This window comes from Danio rerio, chromosome 7, assembly GCF_052040795.2.
Source record: "Danio rerio strain M-AB ecotype USA chromosome 7, GRCz13ab, whole genome shotgun sequence".
Lineage (NCBI taxonomy): Eukaryota > Metazoa > Chordata > Actinopteri > Cypriniformes > Danionidae > Danio > Danio rerio.
In genome coordinates, this window is record NC_141027.1 from 69,060,637 (window position 1) to 69,086,984 (window position 26,348).

At 36.5% G+C, this 26,348-nt stretch overlaps 1 protein-coding gene across 1 annotated transcript in view; it reads left to right on the forward strand.

Annotated features, from left to right (window-relative positions):
- The window catches only part of trip4 (thyroid hormone receptor interactor 4), a 149,063-nt gene that overhangs the window by 50,954 nt on the left and 71,761 nt on the right, over positions 1 to 26,348 (forward strand). The window contains 1 exon segment of the mRNA NM_001077575.2: positions 16,704 to 16,806. Coding sequence (NP_001071043.2) covers positions 16,704 to 16,806 — 103 coding nt within the window.

A 26,348-nucleotide genomic window follows, 5' to 3' on the forward strand; every position in this document is an offset into this window, starting at 1 on the left:
CGTTAAGGAGCTCCAGATGGAGACTGTATTGTGTTTACCTTATGATTCCAGCCTCAAAATATGTGAGTTTGAGCCACTTTTACATTAAGATAGTGTTTAGAAAAAAAAAAAAACACCCGCGTAGAATCTCAACACAGACAAACTTAAACACCTACTGCCAGCTAGCGTTTCTAAAGTGTTAATGCAGAGCAACACACACAACGCACAGAAGTATAAATGCACAACTACACGCATTGCATGCGCCGTGGGTCACGTCCATTACTTGATGTAGACGTATAAACCATGCTTCAGGGTTTCTGACTGAGTAAAGATCACATTTACCTCATTCAAATCATTCAGGGTCCACATCTTATTTTCTTATTGCCAGAGGCACTTAAAATGTTTGCACTGTATTAGCTTTATTATATATTACTTAATCATGTCATCATGATTTAAAACGATTAGTAATGTTTAATTTTACCAATAAATAAAATGTCAAATCAAGTAACTACCATTGTGTAAAGAATTTTATCACAATTACATTGCTAGTTAGCAAAGTGATGAGCAAATAAAGAATAGAGAGTGAAATAAAGGTAATTTTAAATAGAATATAAAGGTACGTGATCATTCTTTGGATGAAGGAATGATTACATTTGATCTTGATGCCTTTTTTATTCACATGTCGCTTCTTCCATGCTCAAGTTTGTTTTTCCAAATGGAAATGCAGCGCATGTGTGTAAATAGGGAGCAAAGTGTTTGTGAATTGTTGAAGTTGGTGAAGGAAGCGTCATGCCTCGTGTTTTCCACGTGGTTTGACACAATGTGTGATATGTGATCTGTGGCCCCTTAAACTGCTTCATGGCTTTGTGTTAGCCAACAGACGGCTGCTTGATTTAAAAGGGTTTCATTCATTGCTACACTATTCACTTAAAAAAATATTGTTAATGTTTTTCAATACAATTAAGTTAACTTAAAGCAATTGTTGGAATTGTGTGGAACACAGCATTTTTTACAGTGTAGGCAACACAGAATGGACCTTTTCTTACTGCGCTTTTAATCAGGAAAGAGAAAGTCACACATTGAAGTATATTTTAAAAGTAGTAGTTTTTTTTCTGGCTTATTAGAATCATTATTGATTTGCTAAAAAAAAAAAAAAAACAGGTCAGGCTTTACAATTCTCGCTATTACAAAACCATTAACTCTGACTTTTGCCTCAGTAAACTACTAATTCGCTGCTTATTAATGGTTATTAAGCTTGTAGTTGTTAGGTTTAGGTATTGGGATTAGGATTTGAAATGTAAAATATAATCCTATAATAAGTACAGTGTTAATTTCCTGTAAAATCAATAACTACTGGCAGCAGTTCACCAATAACTTACTGTAAATTAATTACAGCAAAAAAATGCTATATTTACATTTACAGCACCATTTATCTCGATGTATTGTATATATTTAAAGTATTGTATATCGTAACTGTAAAATATACAGCAATTTTCACAATTCAACAGTAAAATACAGTAACAAAATGCGTACCTGTAACTGCCCTAGAAAAATTCATATTACAGTTAAATATGGTGTAATTTAAATAAATAAATAAATAAATAAAACGTTAACAGTGCATTAATAATCAGCCTATTTGTTTATAGTAGCCATGCTAATAACTCACTAGTTAATAGTGAGAATTGATCCTTTAACAAAAGTGTTATTAAAATAGATTATGACTTAGGGCTCTATTTTAATGATCCGGCGAAAAGTTTAATGCGCATGGCGCAAAAGTGTTAAGGGCATATCTGACTCCATATTTGCCATTTTAAGGACGGAAATAACGTGCATTAAACCAATCTTAGTCTCATCTCCCATTCGCTTAAAGAGTCAGTTGCATCACACCATGGCACATTTGCTATTTACATGGTGGACTTTGAAGGTAGAAAAACTGAACGATTCACTAGCAAGAAAACAGTTAAACAGACCATCTGCAGCGTGAGGATAAAGAACAAACCTCCACCATTCGGCCTTTTTACTTTCTCTTTACTTTTACTCTTTACTTTACTCCTTTACTTTCGTGGATAAGGAAACGGTGTTGTACGCACTCCACTGAAGACATCCATTAGCCTACATATTTAAATTTGTTTGCTAAGCCCAAAGATTTGTTTCAAACTATTTTTAAATTCAGTTCTAAATTCCAGCAAATGAATAAATGAACAATAATAATGAAGTGTGAATAAACTGTGAATAAACTGTGAATAAACTGCGGTTATTTGGTTATATCCAAATACACGCCCAATTCTTATGCCCCATATGATAATGCAGACGTCTCCAAAACCTGACAAGTGGACAAATCTAAACTTAAAACAAATATAAATATGCAGATAATAAATAATACTGCTAATAATAATATTACACAAAAGCAAATTGTCATAAATAAACTTTAAAAAGCCCCCTGACACAAAGAAGGCATGGAGGTAGTGTTTTTATATTTATATAGTAAATTATAATTTCTGTAATATTTTAATACATTTTTTTTTTCATGTAAAGATATTTGTGTATTCTGTGTGGATTAAGCAATGTGTGTTTTGGACCTGCATAGGCACATAGCTAACGCACTCTGCACTGGACTTTAGACCTCCTTTCAGTTGGTCAGTTGGTCAGTGGCGCAGTCTATTTCAGTTTCTCAAAATAGTACCGTGCCAACAATGCACCCTAACATACCTCCTTTTTAGACCGGAACACCCATGAGTCCCTAAAATGGTGCAAATGGATTTGCTATTTCAACAAAGGCTGTAAAATGTAAAAATTACAATAGCGCTTGTCTGAAAATAGCAACAAATCGCGCCAAACACATTTTGTGCCTTATTGTGCCGGGTGTTAGAGATGCGCGGATGGGCTATTATTTCATCCGCAACCGCATGACAAAATTCATCATCCGTCCACCATCCATCCGCACTAACATTTTTGACCAATTTTTAAAACCGCACCCGCCCGCCATCTGCTGATTGGGCTCTTTATTTGAATGGCTTATTCCTTTTTATTATTAAATGAATGTTTCTTTATTGATCATTATAGAATAGAGAATGACTTTAATGTAGACATGCAGTTAATCCAAACGTGCAATTGAAGACGCTTTGAAGTGACGCTAAAGATACGAAGACGTGTCTTTTCACTTGATTCGATTCCTCGGTCCAAGAGACTTTTCCTTGCTTCCTTCCCTCCTACCGTTATCTCGGTGGGGTGGAAACACGGGAAAGAAAGCAAGGAAAGGAAACGAGGATGCACAAATAAGAAATGAGAAGCATCCGAGCTCTCAGAATATCAGCAGTGAACTCCGTCTCCAATCGGCGCACACGGACAAAAATAAATAAATAGCCTAAATTAAACGCACTGTACTATACAACTTTTTTTATTGTAGTCTAATAGAAAACGCATTGACACATCGTTTCAACATGCTGCTATTTAGCCTACTACTAAATGCCTATTTCACTTTATTTTTTAGTAAATAGATAGAATAATAAGTCATTTACATTATAGCCTAATAATGTTTACATTTTGTAGTTGTCCATATAGCAACCCCAAAAAACGTACCTGCTTGCCTTCCACATCTAATTAATGGGCACAGTTTTTCGACTATTTTTTTTATTTATTTATTTTTTATTTTTTGCTGTGGATGTTATTGAGCTTGTAGAAATCGGAAACAACACCAGTTCTGCGACACAGATGAACCTTTATTGATATCTCTATCAGACAATACCTATTTTATATGCCAAAAGAAACAACAGGCAGTAAAAAAATATTAACATAAATATCTTAATGTAGGCATAGGCTATAGTCGCATGCTTTGGCAAACAGTTGAAAAAAGTTTTAATAAAAACGTAATATCGTGCCTAAACCTTGTAGGCTCAGTCACCCCCACAATTAGAAATTAAATTAGAAAAACAGATATGCCATCCCTCTTTGAGCGAACAAAGTCTGACCAGGCGAAAGTGCAAGTTTGACAAGTGCCCCAATAACCCATGGAGGATCATCCCCATTCCCCTCAAACTTGAAGCATAACGAAATACTACGCCATTAAAGTTGCGACAAAGAAATTCTGACAAAATAACCTTAGCCTCGGAACGTAAAAGCGAGGCCAACATGTCTAGAATAGAATAGGCAAAACCAATATGAACGTAAAATTATCAGCTGACCGAACTCAAAAGTTTATATTAAACAAATGTGTAGCCTAAATAACATAGGCTAATTGGTTTAATATGCCTGACTTTAGGTCTAGTTTGATTTTTTCTTGGCACAATGCAGGAATAAAATAGCATCTACAGTGTCAGGATTCAGACGGGAGCGCCTGCATAGCCACTATAATGCGCCCTGCTGCACTGAAGGAGCGCTCGCTCGCAGCACTTGTTGCTGAAATGCATAGAATTCTCTTGGAAAGGTGCTGTAGTCGTGGGAATGCCTGGCCTTATTTCTCCAAAAAGGAAAGTAGATTTTCCTCTGCTGATCCGTCTATACGGAAGTTTGTAGAGGAATACTTCTGTACTTCATCCAGAATTAGTGTATCCGATTCCTCCTCCCATTCTGTGAAGTCAGTCCTAGGCTTTTTTGTTGGTGCGCCAGCTATGCCTATAAAAACAGTACAACCGCCCGCCACCCGCCCGAATTTAATTAAAATATTCTTTTTTCGTAACGTCATCCGCCGATCGAGTCCGCGGCTATAACCGTCAACCGCGCATCTCTACCGGGTGTATGATAGGGCCCTTAATAAGGAATTGAGGAATGGAAATGGGAATTTGATTAACAATAGTCAGTAAAAGAAAATTTACATTCAACTCAACAAGTAAATCCAAACATGTTTACATTGTTACATACTGTATATTTTAGACAATGACACATAGCATGTTTCACAATAAATAAAATAGTTCAGTGTATGCATATAGTGCCATTTAAGAATAACAAGATTTCTGTTTTGATTTTCCCTCCACTGTGGCTAAACCAAACATAATGTTTTAGTGAGCATTTCATAACCAGATATCATGAAAAAAAATAAGCATATAACTGCTCTATACATGTTTTTATGTTCTCTTTACTGCCTCCTTTTAAAGCAAGGCTGTATGTCTATAAAACTACATTAATACATAGATTAACAATTATTTTACACTGCGTTTCTTAACAAACTGCAGATATTAGACAGAATAAAAGAAAAATCAGTTGAAGGACCGGCAGTGTTGACATTAGAGAGAGCTAACGCTTCTGTTAATTGGCAAAACGGGAATATTTATCAGCGGATGACAACATCACCCAATTAATCAGCCTCTCTGATATGTCTGTCTGTCAGTATTATTGAGGAATAATAGCTGTAAGAGCTCAGAAAAAGCTGTTCATTCTTCTCTGGCTTTTCATGGTTTATTCACTGTTAGTTGTCACGAAGCTGGAATGCTGCTCAGGCATTTTTCTCACTACAGCTCCCAGATGGTCTTCAGCTTGCAGGGGTTTACAGGCTTCGTTTTTTTTCTTCCTTGTTTTGTTTTTTGAAAACGCTGCTGAGCTTTTTTATTTTCCATCGAGGGTAGGTCCAAGTGAAGTACATTTAAACATGCTGAAATGGAGCATGAAAGCAGTGATCCTGACAGCCTTGCCTTTTTTTTCCTCCCATTCCTTTTCTCTTTTTAAGGACCTCTTCCTTAGTGCTTCTCCTGTATCAGGGCGTTCGTGCCAATGAAGCCTTTTTATTTGGCCGAGATTGAGTGCAGCCAAGCGGGCCGGCCCTATTACCACTGCGCCACAGTGCAGGAGATTGCCTGCCTCGGCCATCTAATTGCGGACATCAGCTGAAAGGCTGTTGCTCTGCAGTGCTGAGCAGACAGCCAGTCTCAGATTCATTGCTCCATTGGCTAGTTAAAGCACCAGGCTGTCTTTGTTTGGGGACACGGGGGGGCTTATGGTGTGCTCTGTCTGCTCGCTAATCTTATAATGTTCCCTGGCAAGGGCTGCTCACCCTTTCCTGCCCTCCTCTGCACTGGACAATATGAATCTCTCATCACCGTGCTCATACACTGGCAGGATCCCAGCCTAGAGAAAAATATAATGTCTTTCCACTTATCTGGCAGCCTGTCAGCAGATAGTTGTGGCTGCAGACACATTTTGCACTCCACTAGCTGAGTGTTTGGGAATACATGCGGACATGGTGTTGTGAGCTGTCTGAAATGCTCTTCGGCGAAGGGCTGTTGCATCGTGTTTTCTGTTTTAATGGAATTTTGTGGGTTAAATGCAATTTGAGCTCAGTCTAAACAGCATTTGTGGCTTGCTGTCAGTTCCCACAAGAAGGTACTGTAATATGGACTCACTCAGTTTAAAAAACAACAAAAACAACAGGCTAGATTTACTTAAAGCTTACACCAGCAAAAACACTCAGTGATATTTTACTTGAAGGGGGTGTTCATAAGACTGCCACAAAACACTTATTATCATCAGATGACATGAGTCATGAATGTGAAAGAGATATTATGCATGATTTTAAAGATTATAAGTGTCATTTGCTCAGTTATGACATTTTAGGGGGAAAGTTGACATTAGCCCCTTTCACTCATACAGACCTTTCTGGAAAGTTTCCGGAAAGGGATCATGTGTGAACAGGCCCTTTTTGAAAATACCAGAAAATCAATCTGGCAATCTTCCAGAAAGAAATGTAACATTACTGGTAATTTGCCGGAATGCTGAGCTGTGTGAACGCAAAAGGAAGATTGCCCGAAAGAGCGTGTTCATGATTAGAAGGGACATGTATACCAGCCAATCAGAACATTCAGACTCATTCACATACAAGCTGTTTATGAAAATAAAAGGAATATTTTTCCTGACACATTAAGTTGCTAGATATTAGTAGATAACATGTCTTATGTTCCTTCTTAATGCCAACTGTGTAAAAATCATTTATAAAATGCTTACTGTGCATTCACACCGAAATCGGCGAGAGCATCAAAGGTCGCTCTGGCGACAACGCTATCTGCCTTCAGCTCGGGTGGTGAGAGTGTCAAAATTCACTACATTGGTCTCGTATTTAAAGAGGCCGTTGCAACATATATCAGTTATATTCCCGCATAAAACATGTTTTCTAGCCTGAAGATGTTGCACACCTATTATCAAATTCATTTAACTACGGAAGATCAAGTTGCATGTGGTGTGGCTTTGCTCCACTTAAAGTTGCAGTAGGTAATAGTCTTCAGAAACATTTTTTGTTGTGCTGGTTGAAAGTCTCTTCACAGTCCAATAGTAATGAATACGGTAAATGATCTAAATGTGTTTATATGTATTTTTTATATTCTGGGTAAGGCCTAAAACTAAAAAAATGTTCATCGAATTAAATATTGTCAGGCCGACATCTCTCATAATTCCAAAAAGTAGCTCAAACTGTCTGTCAACAAATGCAAATTTGGGCTTTTACGCATCTCTGTTCACGCATATCCGCCATTAGCATGTGCACGCCTGCATTAGCGATGCGTGTTCACAACACGTGCACACGAAAGTCACAGTCGCGGCAAAAATGCTGAATTGAAACTTTTTAAAATCCTGAATCAATATTGAAGTTACTTTTGCATGCTGGCGGAAAGCATTTCGCTCTGGCATGTAAGGCATTTTCAGAAGTATTTCTGTTAGACAGGTAATGGTCTTTAAAACTATTTTAACTTCACGCAGAGCTCATGCAGATGTTGTTGTTACAAATAGGTTATATGCACAGAAGTGTTGTTCAGCCACTGAAATCTTCCGGCAAAAGATTGAAAGACTATTTTCATCCAGTTTTATTAGGGCCTTTTACAGGTTATCTTTTTACAGATAATGTAGATTTTTATTTAGTTTAACAACAAAACGTCAGTAAATAGCGCTGTTCTGCCTAGCATGCTTTACTGAGGTGAAGTTGCTATTATATTCACATTGGGTCATTTCTGAACAATGACAGCCTGTGACGCGCTCCCTATATTGTTTACTGCTACTCTGAATATTGGCTCTTAAATAACATACAAATGTGGCTTAATAATAAGTATAATTCCTGCATGCCACCGAGCCAACCACTACGTACACTTGTAACTAGCGAATGACATGAACTTTAAATTTGATCTAATCCGTGTCCTGAAACACACCCGAAACAGCAATTTCAGCAAGACCATGATCCAAAACACAGCCATGCAAACTGTAGAATGGCCCAGCCAATTACTTGACTTGAATCCAAAAATTAAAATCCAAAGTTTGGATAGAAAAAAACACAGAACCAGCAAGATTTTAGCACTGTTGAAGTCTGAGCAATGCATGTGACTTTGTTCTACACATGAGAGGCTTCTTTAAACTGCCCAAGTCAACAGTTTCAGTTTAAAGTCAACAGCACCTTTAGAAATAGGTTTTCTGAGAAAATTGTTGACGTGTTCAATACTCATTTCCTCCATTGTTCACGTCAGCAGTGTGTTATGTAGTATTAGAATAAAAATTGTTATTTATTAATTTATTTTTTGTGCACAAAAGTAAACTCGTAACTTCATAAAATTTCAGTTAAATCATGTATGACACATGGACTATATTGACAATGTTCTTGAAGTCTCAGATTTTATCAAAAATATCTTAATTTCTGTTTTGACATGAGTAGAGGTCTTGTATACTTGGAATAACATAAAGGTGAGTAATTAGTGGCAAATTTTGGGGTAAACTTTCCATTTTAATCACTAAAGTAAAATCAAAATCAAAATTCAAATTGAAGATTGTCTGTTTTTTTTGTTTGATTGTTTTTTTCACTTCTGTGTTGCTCCAAAGCCATGACTTGCCTTTCATTTGTAATACACAAAGGATATTTTAAATGGGTGCTGTGGAAGGTAAAATCATCATAAAATTGTCAGGTGGCCTGTAGGAGTTCTCTTTCCTAGTCTTCTGAAACTATACAGGAGCTTTATGTAATGAACAAAACATAGTTTAGGTGTTTTATCCAAACAATTTTCTAGTCCAATGAGCTGTTGTTTGTGATGTCTGGATTGACTGGTCAGTGAGATGAGAAAGCCTATGAAACACGTCCGTCAGATTGTTGAATTAATAATTCATATTTCATCATTCAAAATAACTTATTCAATGAAATTAGGATTCTGCAGTTAACTTGAATGCAATGAATGCTCTCAGTGATGCGCTACAAAAATACCTTTTTTGTTACTTAATTAAAAAAAACTTAAATCAGGAAAAAGTTTCAACACAAGTTCAACAATTGTCTTGTTTTAAGAAAAGAGGCTTCAAATTAAATAAATTTCTCATTAAAACAAGTAAAAATAATCTGCCAGTGGGGTAAGTTAAATAATTCAAAACAAGTTCATATTGCTTAACCCACTGGCAGATTATTTTGCTTGTTTTAAGGAAAAAAATAGCTTAAAATATTTTTTCTTAAAAATTAAAACTTTACTTTTCTAAACTCAAAACAAATGACTTTTGCTGCTTGTTCAAACTACACTACCTGATCAAAGTCTTGTAGCCTATTCAAGTTTTAGGTACAACAAATAATATCTTGACTTCTAGTTGATAATTTAGTATCAGAAGTGGCTTATATGAAAGGCAAAGGCCTCTAGATTACGCTTATTTTACCAGAATAAAATATGATCTTGCCTTTATTTGTAATTATTTAATTAGGACAGTAAGGTCTGACTTTGCTTAGACAAAAGTCTTGTCACTACACAGAAATAATGTACAGTATAGAATATAAAGTCATGCTGCAGTGGAAAAAGAATTAATATTGTGTATGACTCCCATGAGCTTGGACGACTGCATCCATACATCTCTGTAATGACTCAAATAAATTATTAATAATGTCATCCGGAATGGCAAAGAAAGCGTTCTTGCAGGACTCCCAGAGTTCATCAAGATAATTTGGATTCATCTTTAATGTCTCCTCTTTCATGCTACTCCAGACATGCTCAAAAATGTTCATCCCTGTTGACTGGGCTGGCCAATCCTGGCGCACAAGCTGTTAATGTTGCCATCCTCTCTGCAGATCTCTTGTACTCCCCCATACTGAATGAAACCCCAAACCATGATTTTTCCTTCACCAAACTTGACTGATTTCTATAAGAATCTTGGATCTATGTGGGATCAATTGGGTCTTCTGTAGTATTTGTAATAATTGGGATGCAGTTGAACAGATGATTCATCTGAAAAATCTACCTTCTGCCACTTTTCCAAAGGATCAACTAAAAGTCAAGTTATTTAAGTCACCCTAATCAATTTGTGTTGGGGCAAGATGAAGGAATTGTTTTGTTTCAACTTACACATTGCTTCTTTCTTCTTGATTTAAAGATATTTAGACAATAAATAAGACAAAAACTACAATTTCTTGTAAATAAAAACAGATAAACCATCTCAAAGTTAATGTTTGGACTTATTATAATATTTAATGATAGTAATAATATAATAGTACACTTGTATGCAGCATAGTGAAAGTGGTTAATTAATTACAGATTTTAAAATGTATGTGTATTTATTTAATAAAATGTATGTGTTTTTCATAAATATGTTTCCAGCCACATAAGTTTCCCCAAACATTGTCACCACTTGACATTTTTGGCAGATTACAAGCTCACACCATTGCCTCAGCCAGAGCTCGTCAACTCAACCAAAAGCATTTTTACTGAACAACATATGTATAAGCTCCACATTCCTGCTTTGAAACCAAGACTTCCAAACGGGATATTCTGATGTTTATTACAAACCGATGAACAGAACAAGCTGTCATTGCTTTGTTGTGTTGGTCTGCTTCATGCTACACATGTCTTCAATAGATCTAAATATGTTACGCACAATATTACTCTAATGACTTATGTTCAGATGGTATCTCGTCCTAGAGATACGATTGAAGCTTTTGAATATAAGCTCTTATTCTGTAGATGGATATGGATGTGACATGCCTTTTCAATTAGTCAGGTATTGAAACTGTCACGCGGGGGGAAGGGGAGAACCGGCCAGTGCAGTTCAGCAGCATTCAATCCCAATTAGCCATGAAAGGATGAAAGGGAAGCCTTTTTTGAGCTCGTTCTTTGATCCAAATTATTAGATTCTTAACATTAGCCGTATATATAAATCCTCACTATTGTGTCTCTACGGTTCTTTTTTTTTTTCGAGAGAGAGAGAGCCATTGGTTTGAATTGAGAGTAGTTATTTTTATACCAAAGAAACTTCTCTCTTGCTTGTGTTCATGGTTTTAATTTTAGATATATGTATAGAGGCTTTATGAAGGTTTTTTTTTTTTATAAATAAGATGTGTGTGAGAGGCAGAGCATTCAAGGATGCTATTAAGGAATAGCGCTGTTAGTCTTTTGTTCAGTAATCCTCCCACCGGCCCATCATACAATCTGTCATCCTTTTTAAACGAGTCTTAGCCCACACACTTAATCTTTGCACTCTGCAGTCATTTCTTTTCCTTAAAAATTCTTTTAACAACATGTTTTTGTGAGACTTTTCAACGTGAAATCCAAATAGAAGCTTTTTGATGGATGACGTAAATGTTGACAAATTTGTTTTAGCAAAGCTTCTGAAGCTATTCAGGAAATCGGTGGGGGATTTTCAGTTTTCTTTTGTTGCCTTTTAAACAGTGAAGACGTAGACAGCAGGTAAATTAGGCTGCTGTCACTTTAAGGATCAATGTAAAGAGTAATTGTATTGACAATTCCGATTTCCTCTCCTTCCAAACCACACAATTTTATGGCCCTACCGAGTGCTACACGGGAGAAAAATTTACTACAATGCTGGTGTTAAGATAATAAGAAGGAAAAAATAATGTGAGAGTTCCACAAAATTGAATTGAATAACTGAAAAACAAATAAACTGTTATGCAAAAGCAGAAAGGTTTCAGTATTTGTGTTCACATACTTGAGCAGACACATTACCGGCAGCTTGCTCTCTGCAACTCTCACATAGTCGCCCACTGAAGCCTAGCAGGCCTGGTCATTACTTCGATGGGAGACCACATGAAAAAGCTAGGTTGCTGCCGGAAGTGGTGTTAGTGAGTTCAGCAGGGGGGTCCTAGTGCCCCCAGTATAGTGAAGGGGCTCTATACTGCTTAGTGAGCGCCGTCTTTTGAATGAGACGTTAAACTAAGGTCCTGACTTTCTGTGGTTGCTAAAAATCTCAGGATGTCTTTTGAAAAAGATTAGGGGTTTAACCCGGGCATCCTTGCCAAATTTGCCCACTGACCTCTGTCCATCATGGCCCCTAACCATCCCCATATCATAATTGTCTTCATCCCTCTGTCTCCTGTCCACCAATCAGCTAGGTCTGGTGCAATATGGCTGCCGTCACGTCATCCAGATAGATGCTGCACACTGTGTGAAGTGCTTTAAGTGTCTAGAAAAGAGCTATATATAAATGTCAGGTATTATTATTATTAAGACCCTTTCATACTGGAAGTAGCAAGTGGTGGAAAGGGCTATTAGATAATGCTGTTAGATGAAACATGTATTCTAATAGTAAACTATCTAGATTCTATTTCTGACCATGGACCACAAAACCAGATATCAGAGATTTTTGTATCACATAACAACTGATATACTATTTGAAAATCTGGAATCTGAGGGTGTAAATAAATTAAAATGCTGAGAAAATATCCTTTAAAGTTGTTAAAATGAAGTCTTTCGCAATGTACAGTACATTACTAATCATAAATTGAGTTTTGTTGTATGTACAATATGAAAATTATAGGAAATCTTTATGAAATCTTTAATGATCTGTACTTAAATGGGAGCTATAATGCACCTTTTTACAAGATATAAAATAAACCCTTATGTCCCTAAAGTGTGTTTGTAAAGTTTTGGCTTTTTCAGTTTAGTCATGACAATCTGCATTTGTATAAGTTTATTATTAGTAGTAGTAGTAGTCGTATTTATTATATGAGTATTTATATTTATTTCAATAAAAACAAGTTTAGATTTGTCCAGCTGTCGGTTTTGGAGACGTCTGCATCACCATATGGGGCACAAGAATAGGATGTGTGGTTGGATTTAACTCAGTTTTTTATCACACTTCATTATTATTGTTCATTTATTTATTTGCTGGAAATTAGAACTGAATTTAGAAATAGTTTTGAAACAAATTTTTGTGCTTAACAAAAGAAATTACAAACGAAAGTAAAGGAGTAAAGAGTAAAAGTAAAGAGTAAGTATAGGCTGAATGGCTTGTTCTTTATCCTCACTCTGCGGATGGTCTGTTTCACTGTTTTCTTGCTAGTAAAGCGTTCAGTTTTGCAAGTAAAAAGCAAATCCACCATGGCACAACACAACTGACTCTTAAAGGGAATGGGAGATGAGACTCTGATTGGTTTATTGCACATTATGTTTAAACCACACCTTTAACTCATTAAGGGAATAAGCACAACTCTGTTAGACCATGCGCTGGGGCACAAACCATATTTTTCTGCCCTTAAAATGGCAATAAAGCAGGCAGGAGGTTCAGCTGTATCCTCTGTCATTTTTCTGTCTGATTAAGGCTTAAACAGATGAGCTGCTTAATGCTAACAGCTACTCTGACTGACAGTGTTTACACAGCAGAGGCAAAGCCTGTAGAAGCGTGATGCTTTTCCTGGTGATGTAAGCCAATCCACGAATCACAGCACATTATATTAGCTAGCCAATCAGAGCCTCTAGAGAGCAGGCCTTTAGAGGAACTATGAAATATTACAGTTGTTTTCATGTAAGCCGAGTAGCAGTATATAATCGGGTATATGGAGAAAAAAAAACATGATTTTCTACAAATGAAGCATGAACACTCATTGCTTTGCTTCTTATAAACACAACCAAGCCTTAAAAATACACTCTGGACCACCCCGTTAATGCTTTTGCACCATGACTTTGGTCATTAAAATAAGGCCCCTAATGTTTAATAACTCTTTGAAACTGCCCCTTTTAGGCTTTGGTTCTAATCATGCCTGTCGCTTTAAATTCAAATGAGATTGTGCTCAAAGCCCTCTTTTCAAAAGAGGGCGGAGCTACAAATGTCTAAGTCAGCATAGTGGCAGATTCAAACAAGACTAACGTGCTATGCTTATGAAAGAGTGATCGTCACTAATGGGCGGGGCTTTCCCTCTCTGATGACACGTACAAAGGATGACTGTTAATCAAAGTGTTTCTTCAGACTATTTTTTAAAAGTGCGATTATAAAACAATATAATTAATAAATGTTTACCATTAGAACCTGGTTATATTCACAGACTGTTGCCCCACAACTGCATTTAAAGCCATTATGAAAGTGATTTTAGCATTGTAATGATTTTTGGCATAAAAAAAAACAATAATACTATGCGGTTTTGGCCTTTTGCAAAATAAACTTATTCAACAAAAGAAAAAGGTCTAGAGTCTGTTTTAACCAATTTACATTCGCCCTGCACTGTTTTGGTTTGGTTGACACTTTACTAGGATATGAAGCAATCAAGATCTAAATAAAACTTGTTTCATGATGACATTTTTGTTTATCATTTGAAAGCTTATGCTGCATTCGCCAGACTTTTAGGAACAAATAATGTAGCAGTCTAAACTCCCAAATTTAGAGAAAATGCTGAACTATTTTATTCTTTGAAGTAACTAGTGACACCTCAAGCTATATGGGAAAATAGATAGCCACATTTAAGCTACTTCATCATTTAAAGTAGTGTGCTGGTGCTGTGCTTTCTAATTAGTTGTAATAGATCGTTTAACAAACAGAAGAAACAAAGAATCCCCAAAAGAGGAACAACATTAAATTATAATGTGAGACAGTTGCTACTAATCAATAAAATAGCATTGCTTCTCAGAAGCTGCATGATTACAAAATCAACAAAGCTATGAGATTGCTAATGAGAAGGGTAGTTAAACAAATTGTTTTGTTGCTTGTACACTTGTTGCCCACAATAATCAGTGTAGATATGGATAGATAGATAGATAGATAGATAGATAGATAGATAGATAGATAGATAGATAGATAGATATAGATAGATAGATAGATAGATAGATAGATAGATAGATAGATAGATAGATAGATGGATGGATGGATGGATGGATGGATGGATGGATGGATGGATGGATAGATAAAGGATGACATCATCTTAAATTTTTTATATATAATAGACAATTTATCACGCCTCCAAAATTAATCGCCCTCATTTTCGTATATCGCACGATAAGTCAGTGTATTGACTATCGTGACAGGTCTAGCACCATGCCATGCTTTGTATTTTAAACTTCTAAACATTGTTTTCCATTAGTGTATTGAATGCCACCATTCACCATGCTTCCACGTTTAGAAAAAAGTAAAGGTGTGACATGGCATAATCTATGACAGTAAGTAACAGTAAGCATGATTAATAAATCTATATGAAACAGTCCCATAAAAGTCACGTCTCATCTTCAGTTTCGGGCTCAGGCACGCTTTGCACTCATGCTACAAGCGTACTGGGCCCAAGTGAACCGCGCTCTGGCACACCTCTTCCAACCGGGCCAAGACAGGCCAACTGAACCGCGCCTGAGCCCGATTCAGAACACTCACAATGATCTAAGAAACGGGCCTGGGCACAGTTCAGATAGCATAGTGTGAGTGCACCGTTAGTCTCTTTGCCTCTCCTGTTTTTTTTTAAATAAGAGTGTCACATACTTAGTAAGTTTAATATAAGCTTAAAAAACCTTCAAAATAAGAAATGCAATTATCATTGTTGTAATTTCACTAGAAAACATTGCCTAATCAAATGCTGCCTAGGATGTACGTATTAATGATCCCATGTACAACAATCTAGGTTTTTTTTCAATTGGGCTGATTTTCACCAGGACTTTACTATCATGGAATTTACATAAGAATGAGGGAACAATGGTCATTGAGGCTCACAGTATGGCATTTCCATGTACTGAAGCCTTATTAGTCAGCTATGCCTGGTATATTGATATTTTAGTTATTATGGCATCTTTAGTTTTTTTTTTATTCCCTGTAGTTTTCTGTGTTTTTGAAGATAGTGGCATGTTACACAATACAAACTTTGGCTTGTAGATCTTTTGGTCTGGTTGTGTTGATCAATACATTGAAATGGAGCTTAATGGTTGCATTTCCATTGATTTAAACAAGGAAATATTTATATTTATATATAACTTCACTGAACTGGTGAAAAAAATTATATTCTGTCCACTAAATGTTTAATTACCATATGCATTTTAATGCTTAAGCCATTTATACTATAATGTTAGTGATTAAAAAAAGAGTGTTGCTTGTCAACCTTTCATCAGCTGATCTGAAAGCAACATTTTCACCCAAGCGTTTCAATCCAGTGTGTGGGCGTATCATAACACAAGTGTAAGTAAATCTAGCAGTGGCTGAATTTATCCACATCTCCTGCGAGACAACTCAAGTATGCAGAGGGACCTTATATCTGCAGCGCTCTTAAAAGCCCTGATTGTGTCAAGCTCTTTTTGCCGCTTTTAGTGTGGGGGTTGTGGGGGGAGGAAATAGTGTTGTGAAAAGCTTGTGCTTCTTGAATGCCTATGATACAATCATACGACTCTCTGATGGTCGGGAGGAAATAAGATGACCTGTGCCTTCCCCCGACAGATTAGATAGATGTCACCTTTCTTATGAAAGTGCCAGTCAATTTCGCCTCTCCTGTGTGCTGCCTATCAATTACGGGGAAGCGAAGCCTTTCAACGCCGCCGTGCTTTCTGTGCATGGTAACCAAGTGGCTGAACACAGCTCATTGTTTCCTCTCTCTCTCTTTTCAGTATCCCCAGATCAGCGAGGAGTCGACTTCTCCATTTGTCTTCATTTGCTCCAACCCCCAGGAGTTGGTGGTGAAATTTCCCATGAAAGGGAAACACAAGATTTGTAAGTCCTGTCTGCCTCTTTTCATGTGCTGGCTGTATCTGTTCAAGCTTTCTCCACTCTCAAATGCACTGAAACACATGCATAAAAACCTAGCAAGAAACCTACAGAGGCAGCGGTTTTAAAAATAAACGGAGGAAGGCAGCCAAATCCATTTCGATTTTTAAACCAAATTCTACGCCAGTATTGCATAGCACATACAAAAGCGTTCATTTTAAGTCATGTACTTTATACAGTATGTTAAAAATGAACATTTGGAAAGCTAGAATAGCACACAAAAGCAAAGGAAATGTTTAAAAAAAGTCTTAAAAAAAGCAGGTTTTTGTAGTTTTGTTTTTTGTAATGATGTAGTTTTGCATAGTATTTGATTTGTAGACTAGGCAATCCCATAGTACAGTGGTTCTCAAACTGTTGTACGTGTACCACTAGTGGTACGCAGGCTTGCTTCTAGTGGTACGTGGAGGAATGAAATATGTCTTGTACATGCTACACACATTTAAAAAGGTATCAAAAATTATGTATATTATATGACATATAGCCTTATATTTCTGTGGTAATCAGCTACGTTTTTTTTAATTGTGCAGAGTTGTAGCTGCTTTACTGGGCCTACTACGCTACTGTATTTCAATACTGCTCATTTTGGTGGTACATGGAGAGACACTTTTTTTTCTGAGGTGGTACTTGATGAAAAACGTTTAAGAACTACTGCCATAGTACATTGCATCAAGGTATATTATATATATATATATATATATATATATATATATATATATATATATATATATATATATATATATATATATATATATATAAATTTATTTATATATATATATATATATATATATATATATATATATATATATATATTTATATGCGTGTGTGTGTGTGTGTGTGTGTGTATGTGTTTATTATAAATTATGTATTTTGCCATCTGAATGTGTCAAGAATAATGTCAATAGTAAAACAATTTGCTAATGACAAGCTCTGTTAATGTCAACTGTAAGTGTCTAGTGAGGAAGGCTATGTTTACTAGTAATATACCGATTTTGATTTTTCTTGGCTTATTCCGATTTTGTTCATAAGCAAATAGACCTGTTCCAAAACAAATTACTGATTTTTTTTAAGTGACAAGAAATGGGAATGAATGAAAGAATGAATGCATGAATGAATGAATGCATGAATTAATGAAAAACCAAACAAACAAACAAATGAATAAATAAATAAAGGTATTTATTTGCTTCAAACCAGTGGTCCCCAACCCTTTTATCTTTTATCTTTATATTTTACCACGGTACGGGGGGCAGTGGTTCGCAAGTTGCTAGGCGTTTTCTCAGAGGATGACAAGCTGACAAAACATTGCTGTCACTCTGAAGTTTTACTAATGAAGAAAATTACAAAGCACTGCAGTGTTTGGGTGTTCTGTGTTCGTCTGATATAATTAGTCTATTGAAATATGTATATTCCATACAAACTGAAGCTGATCGGTTTTTGTTATGTGGCTCGTGGTGCAATTCCCGCCTTCATTCAACTGGGTTCATCTGGAAGGCATGAGCGCGTCAAATCAGCCCTCATACCGATTGTGCGCAAGTTGTACGCTTCCATTGGAAATAACGAACTTGACGAACTCTAGAAATGACACGATATTCGAATGGCCCCTAAAATGCTGCCGTTATTTGTAATCTCTAGCAGTTGATCTGCTTGCACAGACATGGTGGAATCACCTGATTTGTTGACAGATGGGTTTCGGATCTATTGCTTGGCAGTTTGCGATTTTGTCAAGACGTCTGTTTCTCACGCATTTTGCTGTTTGTGGGTTAAATTTTGGCGCTCAAGTGACTGAGATGTAACCAGGGAATACAGTCATTTTTTAAAATAAAAGATTTTTCTAAATAAAAGATTGTTCAGACTAGAATAGTAAATTAACGGAAATAATTCATGATGTGCGGCCTGGTACTAAGTGAACAATGGACCGGTACCACAGAGCAACCCATTGGTTGAGGCCCTTTAAACTATTTAAAATTGGGAAATGATTGTTCTGTAATAACAATCCAAACAAAGATACTACATTAGCATGAGTAGTTATTGATTTCAGTTAGATTATAACGTTTCTAAATTGATAAAATTGAATACAAAATTGTATGAATTTAGCTTCATGCAATGATTTCACATAAAACATACCTGCTCAAAGCAAAAACAGTAGACATGCTGAATGAAAATGAGAATAGCTATGTATAGTAATGCACCAATCTTGATTTTGTATGGCTTATTCTGGTTTTGTTTTCAAGCAAATTGTCCTTTTAATTAGACTTTTTTTTTTTTTCAAAAGTGACAAGAAATGGAAAAAATATATGTGAATAAAGAGGTTTATTTGCTTTATACACATCTGCAGCAATATAAAAATAGGAAATAATTGCTTATACGAAATGGTATGACTTTAGCTTTATGAAATTATTCTACATAAAACATACCTGCTCGAAACAGAAACAGTAGACATGCTGAATGAAAATGAGAATTTATTCCAGTGGGTGGCACTTACAATTAATATAGTGTTTCCTTGTTTTTAATTGGTAGGTAATATGCATTATACAGAGGTAACCTAAAAGAAAGCACCATCTAAGCTTTTTAAATCATTCAGTCTCTTATAGATCTTTTGACCAAAAAAACCCTGAAACATACTGCCAAACAAAATTACGACTGATCACCTAATGAGCTATAAAGAAAACATAATGAAATCAGGCAAGTGTGAAATAAAGACTGTGAACATTATAAACATTAAAATTACTCTCTTTAGGACCACAATGAACAAAATGTCATATAGAATCAGACATTCCAAAGTAGCATCAATGTGAGTTGGACTATTCAAAATTTAATGCTTATACTGTCATTATTTTGCATTCCTTTTGAATATGACAAAGATATGTCCTTTATTCAGTTTATCCAGACAGATTTTCATAACTCTAATAATAATGGAGTTTAAAATGAGAACCTTAGCATTAACTAAATTAAACTATGGGAAACCTACACTCACCGGCGACTTTATCAGGTACACCTGTCCAACTGCTTGTTAACGCAAACTTCTACTCAGCCAATCACATGGCAGCAACTTAATGCATTTAACCATGTAGACATGGTCAAGATGATCTGCTGCAGTTCAAACCAAATATCAGAATGGGGACGACATTTAAGTGACTTTGAACGTGGTATGGTTGTTGGTGCGAGACGGGCTGCTCTGAGTATTTCAGAAATTGCTACAGGGATTTTCACGCACAACCATCTCTAGGGTTTAAAAGAGAATGGTCCAAAAGAAAGAAAATATCCAGTAAGCGGCAGTTTTGTGGGCGCAAATGCCTTGTTGATGTTAGAAGAGTATCTCAAATAACCACTCATTACAATTGAAATATGCAGAAGAACATCTCTGAACACACAACACGTCCAACCTTGAGGCATATGGGCTACAGCAGCAGAAGTCCACACCGGGTGCCACTCCTGTCAGCTAAGAACAGAAAACTGAGGCTATAATTCACGCAGGCTCACCAAAAGTGGACAATAGAAGAATGGAAAAACATTCCCTGGTCTGATGAGTTGATTTCTGCTGCGATATTCAGATGGTAGGCTCAGAATTTGGTGTCAACAACATGAAAGCATGGATCCATCCCGCCTTGTATGAACAGTTCAGGCTGGTGGTGGTGGTGTAATGGTGTGGTGGATATTTTCTTGGCACACTTTGGGCCTATTAGTTCCAATTGAACATTGTTTCAACACCACAGCCTACTTGAGTATTGTTGCTGACCATTTCCATCTCTTTATGACCTCAGTATACCCATCTTCTTATGGCTACCTCCACCAGGATAACGTACCATGTCATAAAACACAAATCATCTCAGACTGGTTTCTTGAACATTACAATGAGTTCACTGTATTCAAATGGCCTCCACAGTCACCAGAACTCAATTCAATAGAACACCTTTGGGATGTGGTGGAACGGGAGATTCGCATCATGGATGTGCAGCTGACAAATCTGCAGCAACTACGTGATGCTATTATGTCAATATGGACCAAAATCTTAGAGGAATTTTTCAGTACCTTGTTGAATCTATGCCACGAAGGATTAAGGCAGTCCTGAAGACAAAAAGAGGTCCAACCTGGTACTAGTACGGTGTACCTAATAAAGTGGCCAGTAAGTGTATAGTATTACTGTTAATATTTATTGATTGAAATTATTTTATATTGTTCAACTAAGAATGTGACTCATGTAAAATGAAGTATAAAAAAATGCAGGCTCCAACTTTGATTTAAATTTACAACTCATGTAAGGACATTTCCTCATGAAAAGTTTAGATTTGTGCACCTCTGGTTCTTGTTGCGCCTAGGGTCAGCAGCTCTAATAATCAACCCTCAAAGAAAAAACTTATTGCAGTGTACTTCTGGGAGGTCCTGCACCAGCTGAGTAACTGCTGTTGAGATGAATAGGAATACTAACAGATGAATGTTAGCTTTCTTCTGAGAATGAGGAATGATAGACTTCCTTGTCTCAGCTCCATGACCCAAATTTTCCCCAGGCTCCATTAAAAAACCCCATATGATGATATCATTCCGTCATCCAATAGTTTTTTGATGTGCAAATAGGTCTGCAGGATCATATTTCACAGATCTCCTCTTGTTTAGTGTCGTTTTCCCACTCATTCTTCACAGCAGCTCAACTGTCAACAGCAGTGTTATTTCACAGTACAGACTGGAAGCATTTCACACTTGCATAGTATCTGCGTGACGGTTCCTCCTTAATCGCATTTACACATTCTTTGCCATTTAACCTGCTTATGCCTCTCAGATAGAAATGATCGATTAATTCTAGAACTTCAGTGATTAGCAAATGCGCGAATCGTCAAGTGGAAAGCATACTTGACAAGCATGGGTGATTGCTTTTACAAGAGCGTTGGCTACTCGCTGTTCGGCTCCTTTTGTTTTCACACAAAGACAAGCCCTCAAAAGCAATCCTTCCCTCTGACATCCGAAGCTCCCTCCTTTCTCCACTCGCTTTTCATATCATAATGGAGAATTTTATATCCATTTTGACCTTGTGTCTAGCCACCGTTTCCCATTCATTTTCATTCTCTTCTAAGCTGCTGGAGCTCTCGGGAGAGCTGACCTCTGTGAACTCTTCACGGGGTGAATGGGGGAGGAGATACGGGCTGATAAGCTGCTGGGGCAGTTAAGAGTAAGAAGTCACCACAGAGATGTCCTGCCCTTTACCTCTCCCGTGTCTTCCACGGTTTATCCAACATTAGGGTCAAGGTGTCACCCTTTATGTCCTGGCCATGAAAACCAAACAACTCTGTCTGCAAGCAGTAGGGATGGCGTATGGATTAACAATCACCGAAAGATGCTTACGGGTCTCTGAGCACAAAGCTATTACAGAAAACTGACTTGCATAATCGAAAAACCATCCATCTACTCTTCATTGTTGCTGGAATTGCTGACATTTAGATGTGGAAAATTTGGACTGTGTCATTTCATTACAGTGAAATTTCCATTCGCTGATTAAAAGGACTGTATTAAAAGCTGTGTGGGTGCTGAGGTTTCTGTTCATCAAGCGCCAGAATCTTTTATCCTGTCATTTCATCTCTGCACTGAAGGTCACCCTCGCTGCACCGAGCTATCGGAGATTTCCTGACGAGTGCCTTCAGCCATGTGTGAATTCTGCAAGTTCACATCAGTGATTCTGTTACATGCCAGCCTTTTAAAGGCTAAAGGTTGTCTCTCTCTTCTTGCTTTATTTGAATCAATACACCCTCAATATCCAAACAAGCGTGCCTTGAAAGCAACATGCATTAAATATATGCTGCCTAGCTTCTAGAATGCGGGGCTGAAGGACGGACTTAAAATAGATGATCACTTATTTTCATAAAGCAAACCACTTTTGTCTGGATATACCAACTCTACTGAGATTAATGTAGCTTTATTGTAATAAACTAGTCCTTTCATTTATTTTCTGTTACTTCTGGTGGCTTCTGATTATTGATAGTTTGGTAACTTATTTTGGCCAAATTAGTTGAGTCCAAATTATATAGTTCTTTTCTCACACAGGATTTCAAGGTGTACTTCATTATAATAGCTTTTAAAGCAGACTACCTAGTTTTTCGAGATTTTTTTGTAATTTTGTTTTTGCGATTAAAAATAACTGATTTTGCGATGGTAATTCCCAGAAATTAGCAGACAATTTTGCGATTTAAAATATATGATAAAATATAAAAAATATATATACAGTTAGGTCTATAAATATTTGGACATCGAACTAATTCTAACATTTTTGGCTCTATACACCAACACAATTGATTTAAAATAAAACAACCAATATGTGCTACAACTGCTGACTGTCAACTTTAATTTTTTTAGTAATTCAATTAATTACTAAAAATTTATTTTTAGTAATTAATTTTTTAGTTTTTGAGATTATTTACATCCAAATCAGGTGAATGCTGCCTTTTCTGCCTTCTGTCTTCAGTTCCGGCTTGTTCTTGGGGCGTGTTTCGTTTTGTCTTCAGCAAGTGAAATACATGCTCAATTGGATTTAGGTCAGGGGATTGACTTGGCCATTGCATAACATTCCACTTCTTTACCTTCAAGGTGCAGTATGCTTTAAGGCATTCTCCATTTGCACTGTGAAGCACCGTCCAATGAGTTATGAAGCATTTGGCTTAACATGAGCAAAAAAACATTGCCTGAAACACTTCAGAATTCATCCTGCTGCTTTTGTCAGCCGTCACATCATCAATAAATACAAGAGAACCAGTTCTATTGACAGCCATACATGCCCACACCACGACTACCACCATGCTTCACTGCTTCGGATCATGTGCAGTTCCTTTCTTTCTTTATGCTCTTCTCTTACCATCACTCTGGTACAAGTTGATCTTGAACTCATCTGTCCATAGGTCTTCCTGTTTTTTGAGGCTCCCCAATGGTTCACGTTTTGTGGTAAACCCTCTGTATTCACTCTGAAGTCCTCTCTTGATTGTTGACTCTGACACACAAACATTTACCTCTTGGAGAGTGTTCTTGATCTGGCCAACTGTTTGAAGGGTGTTTTCTTCACCAGGGAAATAAATCTTTAGATATCCACCACAGTTGTTTCCATAGTCTTCCAGGTCTGTTGGTGTTGCTGAGTTCACTTCTTTTTTTGTAATAATGTTCCAAACAGTTGTTTTAGCCATGCCTAATGTTTTTGCCATCTCTCTAATGAGTTTGTTTTTTTGTTTTTGTTTTTTCAGCCTAATGATGGCTTGCTTGACTGATAGTAACAGCTCTTTGAATCTCATCTTGAGAGTTGACAGTAACAGATTCCAAATGCAAATAGCACACTTGAAAAAAAAACTCTGGACCTTTTATCTGCTCTTTGTAATTTGGATAACGAGGGAATAACATACACCTTGCAATGGAACAGCTTAGAAGCCAATTATTCAATTACTTTTGGACCCTTAATAAGTGGGAAGCACATATGCAAACTGTTGTAATTCCTACAGCGTTCACCTGATTTGGATGTAAATACCCTCAGATTAGAGCTGACAGTCTGCAGTTAAAACACATCTTGTTAGTTTCATTTCAAATCCATTGTGTTGGTGTATAAAGAATGTTAGAATTGTGTTGATTTCTAAATATGTATGGACCTAACTGTATATATAATCTTATTAGGTAGCCTACTATGTTAGGTGTGCAATCTGACACAATGACATAAATCATAAAAATAAAGCTTCTTAATTTTGGTCTCTTGTCAAGACAAGATTTAAAACAGAATAAAACGGTAGGGATTAAGCCAAAGGAAGGTTGTGTGACTCTTATTCCATGATCTTATTTTTTCTTTCTCAGATTTCACTTCTCTTTCTCAGATTTCACTCCCCGGAGCATCTGACATCATGTACCTCACATATAAAACATCCATTAGGGATCCCCCTACCGTAATACAACTAAAACACGGATTGCTATAAAACTCGTCAATGACAGGGAATTATTTTCTCTTGTCAATGACAGGGAAAGGGTTAAGCGAAATATTTAATTGATTTGACACACATCATAATACAAGCCATGTAAAGCAAAAATAATCTCCTTCAATTCAGTCACGTCCAGCAGCCATCACCTTTAAACCTTTCTCTATTATTGTAAGCTGCTTGCTTTTCTGTCTGTTCCACTGCTCCGTTTGTTAGATGTTTACTCACACTTTCTTTTGTTGTCTGACCTTTTTCAAATGCACAAAACGCCCAATTTTCCCTTTGTTTTTCACTCAATTTTTGTCACAGGATGTTTAATCGCATCTATCCATTGACTTCACATGTAAATCTCTCGCACTTCATCTGCGTCTGCTCACTGCACATGCTGCAAAGCAATTTTCTTTAACTTCCATGTAATGTAATGAACGTCAATTTTACTACTGACACTCATACATTACGTGCGCTGCGTATGCAACATCTGTAGGTCATGTAAAACAATTAATTGCAAACTGAATTAAATCTAATTTGATTATATGCTTTGGAAGTGGATGTTTGATGAGATTATTTAAATTTTTTTGTGGTTATTTCATGCTTAAATTAAGAATTTTGCAGGATCGCAAACATTTGGGACTTTTTGTTGATTTTTCCTTTTTGTTGATCACGGAAAGGTGAAAAATTAGGGGATCCGTTAAAGGCTGTCCTGACCTACAAATTTCTGTCTATGCACAATATTTTTGCTCTCTAATCTCTTGATGCAAATTTTATTTTGATTGTACCCATTAATTTTTACTGTACTCTGCTAACCCACACTCTGGGATGTTCTGTTTAAGAAAAAAGAAAGAAGATCCAATATTGTGAATATATTTAACTTCCAATTTTATTTGCAGTGACTGTCGGGAGGTGTCATTTTACCAACATTGACATGACAACACATCAGTCATTTTTGGAAGCAGCAAGAACAACTGTACTACATATAACTAAATGTCCTGACAGCACATTATTTGAGCAGACTTTGAATGTGTGGTATATGTATAGATAAGTACAGGTATACAAGAACATGAGTATAATATTGAGCTATTTTGACTGTGGCATTTATCGCAACACTGCACTTTACTGCTTTTGTGCATTGGTTGACCTGGCAACAAACCACCCTTTCATGGCAGAAGCCTTGAAATTAATGGTTTTCACAGCACTACACATCGTTTTTTGTGTTTGTTTCACATTGTGTAGTCACCACAGTTGAAGTAAGAATGGAACCAGTGTGCTAAAGACTGATTTTTTTTTTTTGTTGTTTTCTAAAGATTGATTTTTATCGCCAAAGTTTTGGCACATCAGAATTTAGCACATTCCTACAAAAAATCTACATGTACTATTCTGGTTCAAATGGTCATGGAAAACTTGGAAATGTCACGAAATTTTGACACGTCATTTTCCAGGCCTGGAAGAGTTTTGGAAAAATAGAAAAACCCACAAAGTTTTGGAAAAGTCATGGAAATTACATTTACATTTAGTCATTTAGCAGACATTTTTTTCCAAAGCGACTTAAGCTGCGGTCACACTAGA